We start from the raw sequence: 7,490 nt of genomic DNA on the forward strand, positions 1-7,490 counted from the left end.
ATTCTAATAGCCATGTTGTCCTAGTGATAATCTGTGCCTGAGAGTTAAGGTACCTGTGTGTTGTTCAGGGTTCTGTAACTAACTAGAAAATCTATATAATTTATCTTTGCACATTTTCTACCTCTTTTTGGAAATTAAGGTTCCCTTGCAGTCCTTTTAATTGTAATCATTTATTTACATTGAAGTCATCTTAATTCATTACAGAGATTTTGCAGATAGCATTTTATTATGCTTTTGACTAGAATTTCTTAAGCATGTTGTGTTCAGTCACTATTTTGAGATAATGACACTTGTAATAAAAGTGTATATTGTTTGTTTTAAATAGAAGCTGCTTAACTTTTATTAAATTTGATGGGCCGAAATTACTGAGCGTCTTCATCATTTGGTTTTTGTATTCATTGCCATTGAATTCTTGGTGTTGAAAAATTGTTATGAAGAATCATCATAATTTAAATATATGAGAATAGCCTAGCCACATATATAGAAGAACTCCTCAGAAGTTTACAGGATAATGCTAAACTTTAAAACTGAGCAATTGATTTTAGAGTGTGGCTATATAATATGTGGTTCTATTTCTATAAACTCCTTGAGCAAATGTGCTTTATAAGTTGGATAGTATAATGGGAGGGTAATATGTTAAAGAAGGACATTAAAGCCAAAATTATGTAAAAGAATGCAAGTAAATTTATTTATTCAGAATGAAAAATTAGTAATTTGTAAATCAAGCATGTGCAAGGCTACAGAGAGATGATATAATAAAATGGGCTTTCCTCTCTCCAGGAATGTCTTTCTAGCAATGAGATAGTTTTCCCAACGAAATGATTCATTTACCAATATAACATTTTAACATTATGCAAAATCATTCCTGTTTGATTTTTGTTTACTAATTCTTACAGAAGGGAAGTAAATGATTTTCTTCAGTCTTGATGTTCATTCTAGAAGTTTTTTAGATTATCTGCCAGACACTTCACTAGGTTTTTACATTTGCTTTTTCTTTGTATTAATATAAACTAACTTTAAGTTCCAACCATAATCAATTATTCTAGTCATATGTGAACTTAAGGATATTAGTGAATATATTACTTTAATGAAGCTAAAAATGCCCATGGTAAAACACACAGGGAGACCTATCTCAAAAGGTTGCTTAAGTTTTTGATTCCCTTCACCTCTGAGACACTTTTAAATTATCCCTTTTCATCAGGTGAACTATGATGGGGAACTGCACAAGCACCCACAACTAGAATCTGATTTGTCAGCAGTGAGAGAGATATATGGGCCACATGCAGTTTCTCTCAGGTAAATAAATATCACTGGTGAATAAAATTAAAATTTTATGGTGAGTCGTTGAAATTTGCTTGTGGAGTAATTTAAATTAAAGGACAAATTTGGGGTTTTAATTACACTTTAAAGTGTTTTAGAGAGAGTCTACTGTTTCTCCTTATACAAAATGACATATTTATGGCTATGTTTTTGATACATGTTGTTTAAGAGTACATTGATTGCATTAAAAATTATTTTGGAGAGTTAGTTTGAAGATGTGTCAATCTTAAGTAGTGTCATAATTAATTCCTAGAATAGATTTGGCCCGCTGGGCCCATGCTGTTATCGTAAATCATGGCCACATGCTTGTGAAGGATAAAAGTAAATGATGCCTACCTACTGGTATCCAAATTACATTGTCATCTGGTCCCTCAAAAAAAAAGTGTAACTTTGCACAGTATTTGTTTGAATGATAATGTATTTTATTCTGTAGTTACTTATTATTTGGTGATAAATTTACACATCATTTTTATTGCTTTTAATCATTCAGAAGACCCTACCATCCTTACTTTTCTTTTTTCTCTTTAATGTAAGAAAAAACCTTTTCTGCCACCATAATAGTTTTCAGGAATCAGCTCTGGTTATTTCAGATTTCCATTCTTTGCTTACAGTGTAGTCTCGAAGTCTCCATGGAATTCCAGACCTCTTTCGTAGCCTGACCTCAGACTGGCCCCTTTATGCACCCAGACTACACAAATATGCCATATTTCCTCTTCACTTTGGGCATTTGCATAAGCAATTCTTTGATCAGGGAATGCGTCTTTTCAAATCCCACTGCTGTCTCTATTTAAGCCCCAGTCCATGGGTCAGCTTCTCTGTGAGCCTTCTTGGAATCTCCAATGCAGATAAGTTCCTCTGTTCTCTGGACTCCCATCACATTTGGCTCTTACCTTGTTTATTATTCATCTCATGTATTTTAATTATTTGACTTACGTCTCCCCCTCTAGACTGAATTCTGTGAATGGTTGGGCAGTGCTTTTTCTTGTTCATTTTGTTTTGGTTTGGATTTTAATTCTTCATGTATTGTGGTACCTAGCATAACATGGGACATGCATGAAATATAGGCTGCTGGCATTCTGATTGTTTTCAGTGGCAACATCTGAAAAAAGACGTTCACATTATCTGGTTGTAACTTCTTCAATGGACATATACATACTTTGAGAGGGCAAACAAATAATTTTAATTGGAAAGTACAGCACAGCTGTAATTTATAATTGCCAAACATTTTATTTTAACTGCAGAAACAGAAACTCCCTACCATCTGCAGTCTAAGATAAACTGGGATTGTATACCCAGACCATCTCTATTCTACTCATGAAGGTATATTAGGCTACAATTGAATGAAAGTGTTGGGATTATATTTGGAAAAGCGAGTCTTTGCAAACTTCAAAGTTTTAGCAAATTAGCTTCAATAATTTCACACTGATCTCTATTATGGCTCCAGATTAGGTAATGTGCATATTTGTAAGTGTTATAGAATAAATATATGAAGAAGGCAATTGGGACTATCAATACATAGTCCAAAACAATGGCTGTTTTTTGTTTTGTTTTGTTTTTTAACAGTAATTGAACTTTGCTTGAAAGCCTACAACTTTAATTTTAAGCACAATAATCTCCGTCTCTATATACACCAAAATATGTCTATGGGATATAACTAACAATCATAATACAACATAGACTTCAACTTCCTTTTATTTGAAATATATAATTTGGTTGCTGGATGCGGTGGCTCACGCCTGTAATGCTAGCACTTTGGGAGGCCGAGGCAGGCAGACTCCCTGAAGTCAGAAGTTCGAGACCAGCCTGACCAACATGGAGAAACCCCATCTCTACTAACAATACAAAATTAGACGGGCACGGTGGCAGGTGCTTGTAATCCCAGCTGCTCGGGAAGGCTGAGGCAGAAGAATCGCTTGAACTCAGAAGGCGGAGGTTGCAGTGAGCCAAGATCGCACCATTTCACTCCAGCCTGGGCAACGAGAGCGAAACTCTGTCTCAAAAAAAAAAAAAAAAAAAAAAAAAAAGTATTTTTGTTTAGTGGACAACTTTAGCACATGTTGATTTCTTTTATAGTTTAATATTTTTCTAAAACATATTTCCATGCTGTCTAGGCCCCAGTCATATTGCCATGTATAAATGAAGGTCTTTTTTTGTTTCTTCACCAAGCATTTGTTAAGTACCTGTGATGATCTGCATTAGTATTTTCTATTATTAAAGTTGGTGATAATTGTTCACTGCTGAAATTAGGTTAAAAAATATTTGGAAATTCAGTCAAATGAAGTATCTAAAGTCATATCAGTGTTTTGAATTTTTTTCCCCTTACCCTTTTCACTTGTAATAGTTTTGGTCCAGTTTAAATCTTAATGAATGTAAGCCATGTTCCTGTCTGCTCTAGATTTTCTCTAGCTGTAGAGGATATTTCCAAAATAAATAACTTCCTAGAGGCTTCATGGAATAAAGGTGAATCACAACAGGACTAGTCTGATTTACTTAAATGAGAATGAATTTACTGTCTAGTCTCAAATACTTAGGCTTGGATTCAAGGGAAAAGAGGTGGGTAGTTAGGCAGAAGGTCTTGAAATCATCTTCCTTGCCAAGTTCTAAGTCTGTTGAAAACAGACTGTTCTAATTAGCTGTTCTTTTACCTAATTGGAGCTTACAAGAACTTAATGAAGTTTGAAGAGCAAAAGTACCTCAATATGCACAACAGGCTATTAGTAGTAATTTTTTTGTTTTGTTTTTTTTTTTTAAAGCAACGTCTAATGAGAAAGGCAGCTAACCACATCTAAGTTCTATGTAAGAGATGGAAGTAACTGAGATTGCCTAGGCAAAATCCTGAGGTTGTTGAGGCAAAATCCTCTTAAAGAAGGCTGAAAGAAGGTGTAGAAAAAGTGAGTGATGATACATTACTTAAGTAGGTAATGACAATTCTACCTCGCCATACTATCCAAAAGCCTACTACTGGCTGTTGAATCATACATGTAAGCATTGATGATAATTCTGATTTATACTCTCTTGTATAGGAAGTGAGTTAGGTCTTGGGGCAACATGAACTTTTGTGATCAGTCTGAATAAGTGTCATCTTGAATCATTCAACAAAACGCATTTTGTATTTTTCATAAAATATATCTCTCTATATTTATGAAAACGAAATTGATCAGTGTCATTGGAAAATAAATTAAAATTACTATTTTTAGAAAGGGAATTACAGATCAGAAAATTCATATTTGTTTAGGAAAGAAATGATTCTGATAGTTTCTTTGTGAAATTTAAAACTTCCATTTAATATAAAATATTCTTTGCCTTATGATCATGCCATCTTTCATTTAGAAAATTTAAGTCATATGAGTAATAGTCTAACCTTTTTATTGTGACTAATGCTTAATGTAGGCTGGAAGCTTCTAAAATTGTGACTGTTCTACTGTGACTGTTCTATTGTGAACAGTCAACTGTTGTGACTATTTCAATCACTTTTTGTGCACAGACAATTGTAATCGGGCCTTTTGAGGGTAATGTTTGGGAAACGAGCATTCTGACGATTTGGGGTGGCTTGAGGAACCTGTATCACGTTACTCATGCCCACCAAACATATATCTCCTTTAAAAAACAAAAACAGTAAATGAAAGGAAAGAAAAAAGTGCATACCTCAGAATGCACTGCTTTAAATTCTCTAAATTTCTAAATTCTCATTTGTAGTGGCCAGTAGGACTGCTTACGTATCTTCTGGTTCTCCTGTTCTGGTCTTATGGTAGGATTGTACTTCCTTGTACTCTTTAATGTTAGGCATGGACATATCACTAATTTTGGCCAGTCATATGTGAGCCAAGTGCTAGTGTGTTAGTTCCCATGTCCCCTCAGCTCTGCTTCCTTGGGCCCCTTCGTGACAACAGTGAGCTGCCCCACCCTAACCCCCAATTCTATATTAACCATAAGGTAAGAGTGAGATACAAATCTTTTTTCATGTTGAGCCACTGAGATTTTGAAAATGCTTGTTACCACAACATACCTTAGCCTACATAGATGTATATCATTCATCAAAAAAGATCTTGGATTGAATGTTTTGTAATCTCCTTTCTAGCATATTGAGTCTTCACCCTCTGCCTCCAAGCCAAAGAATAAAAACAGTCTGACTCTGAAAATCAGGGAAATGATGAAAGGAGGCACAGAGGGGAAAGAAACGAGAGAGCATTTTCCCAAAACACGGGGACATAATCTAGATGTAAGCTTTAGGTGCTCAGATCCTAGACACTAACCACTACTCCCAACGCAAGGACTTTCTCCTAGCAAAACTGAGGATTGTTAAGCTGACTGCAGAGTTCTAGCAGTTGTTTATACTGTACCTCTTATGCACAATTTTACATGAGCTTCCTTTCTTATCTGGATCTAATTTTAAAATTTTTCTCAGCCCTGTTGTTCTTTAGAGAAATGTATAGCTACCTTTGATGCAGTCTTGCAAATTCTTTAATCTGCCAGAATTTCTTCCTGACTACTGAGTTTGCATATTTCTTGGCCCATTCACAAACATGTCTCCCACGCTGGGCAAAAACCACACATTGAGTAGGCATGCAGAGATAGACATGCAAGCTGTTGAGTTTCAGATGACACGGGAAGGTGTATGTATCTTCACAAAATATCTGTCTTCTCAAAATATAACCACCCAGTTTTTGAAAGAAGAAATAACCAAGTAGTAATAGAGGCTTACTTCCTAGGAACATGTGGTAGAGTTTCATGCATGCACGTGTGTGTGTGTGTGTGTGTGTGTGTGTGTGTGTGTTTCCATACAGTTAATAAAGGAAGGCTAGATATCTGAAATATATTTTCATAACCAACACAATGACTGCTGATTTTGATCAGGCTGCATTATAAAACATCATAACAGTGTAATGAATAAGCTGAAGCTTTATAGATAAAGGAGGACCAATATATTAAATGTTAATATATTGTAAGTGTGTATGTGAATGTCTCATGAGTGAGGATATTGTCTTGAGTAGTTCCATTAAAAATAGGAGAACAAATTGCTAAGAATTCTAACACAGTGGCTCAAAAGTCCACATTCATTGAAAAAAAAAACTTTACACATTTATGCTTAAATGAGCTAAGTCACATTTAAATATCCAAAATCAAATTACCAGATTTCAAGAAATGTAGATTAAAAGAGTAGCTCACCCCAAATTTAATGTATCACTACATGTCAGGAAAGAACATTTGTGGAGGCATTCTTTTCAGACCAGAATGAAACAATTTCATTAGATCATTTTTGTATTGTTTCCCTCATGTTAAAAAAATTCAAATTCATCAATTTGATGTGATCTTTTCACAGTGAAGAAATATAGGCAGCACATGAAATTATTTTGAGTTATTATATATCGAATACTACATTCAGGACACAATCAGATATCTAGCTTCACAATTCAAGTTGTAGTCATATTTCAAGCATTCAACTTGATTCTATATTTGCTATTCATGATATCCTGGGCCGCTGAAAGTTACTCAGATATAGAAGCAATCCTGATGACTGGGTCGCTGCATCTGGACAAACTGTAATCACGCTTTGTAATCTCTGAGTGGGAAATATGAAATTATTGGCATTATATAAAAAGGGCATCACAACGGAAATGGGTGTGCATATACATAGAGTCATTTGTAAATTCTTTGAAATCTGGCATACAAACAAAAAAGGGTAACTATTTATAGATCTACACCTACAGAATCCAGTTAATTGCAAACCTTTAGGGCCTCTGCCTCCTTAAAATTCTTTATTCATGCTCTGCTATGGTGAAGAAGAGGAACACTTGCAACCCTTCATTTTCTTTTTTTGGAGCGTTAGAAATTGGGAAGATACTTTTAACCAAAACTTCATTTAAGAAATCATATACAAAATACTTACAAATTCACATGTAAGTGGTTTTAAAGGCATGTATGCACATTCTGATTATTCTTTTATGGTAAATTCTGTTGAAGTAATCTGAAAAACTATTTATGGAGAAAACAGTTGTGGATAAGGGTCATACTGATATATATATATATATATCTATTATTATTATACTTTAAGTTCTAGGGTACATGAGCATAACGTGCAGGTTTGTTATATATGTATACTTGTGCCATGTTGGTGTGCTGCACCCATCAACTCGTCAGCACCCATCAACTCGTCATTTACATCAGGTATA

The 7,490-nt window shown here is 34.6% G+C and overlaps 1 protein-coding gene across 3 annotated transcripts in view; it reads left to right on the forward strand.

Annotated features, from left to right (window-relative positions):
* Positions 1 to 1,514, forward strand: part of LOC105537070 (poly [ADP-ribose] polymerase 8-like) — a 103,292-nt gene extending 101,778 nt beyond the window's left edge. For 2 of the 3 annotated variants that reach the window (XM_011976546.1, XM_011976545.1), the window contains exon 8: positions 1,202 to 1,514. In XM_011976546.1, coding sequence (XP_011831936.1) covers positions 1,202 to 1,300 — 99 coding nt within the window. In that variant the 3' untranslated portion in view covers positions 1,301 to 1,514. The remainder of the gene's footprint in view (positions 1 to 1,201) is intronic. The other variant, XR_001005666.1, reaches the window with a different exon arrangement.
* The last annotated feature ends 5,976 nt before the right edge of the window (positions 1,515 to 7,490 follow it).

The sequence above is a fragment of the Mandrillus leucophaeus genome, unplaced genomic scaffold, assembly GCF_000951045.1.
Source record: "Mandrillus leucophaeus isolate KB7577 unplaced genomic scaffold, Mleu.le_1.0 Scaffold1681, whole genome shotgun sequence".
Lineage (NCBI taxonomy): Eukaryota > Metazoa > Chordata > Mammalia > Primates > Cercopithecidae > Mandrillus > Mandrillus leucophaeus.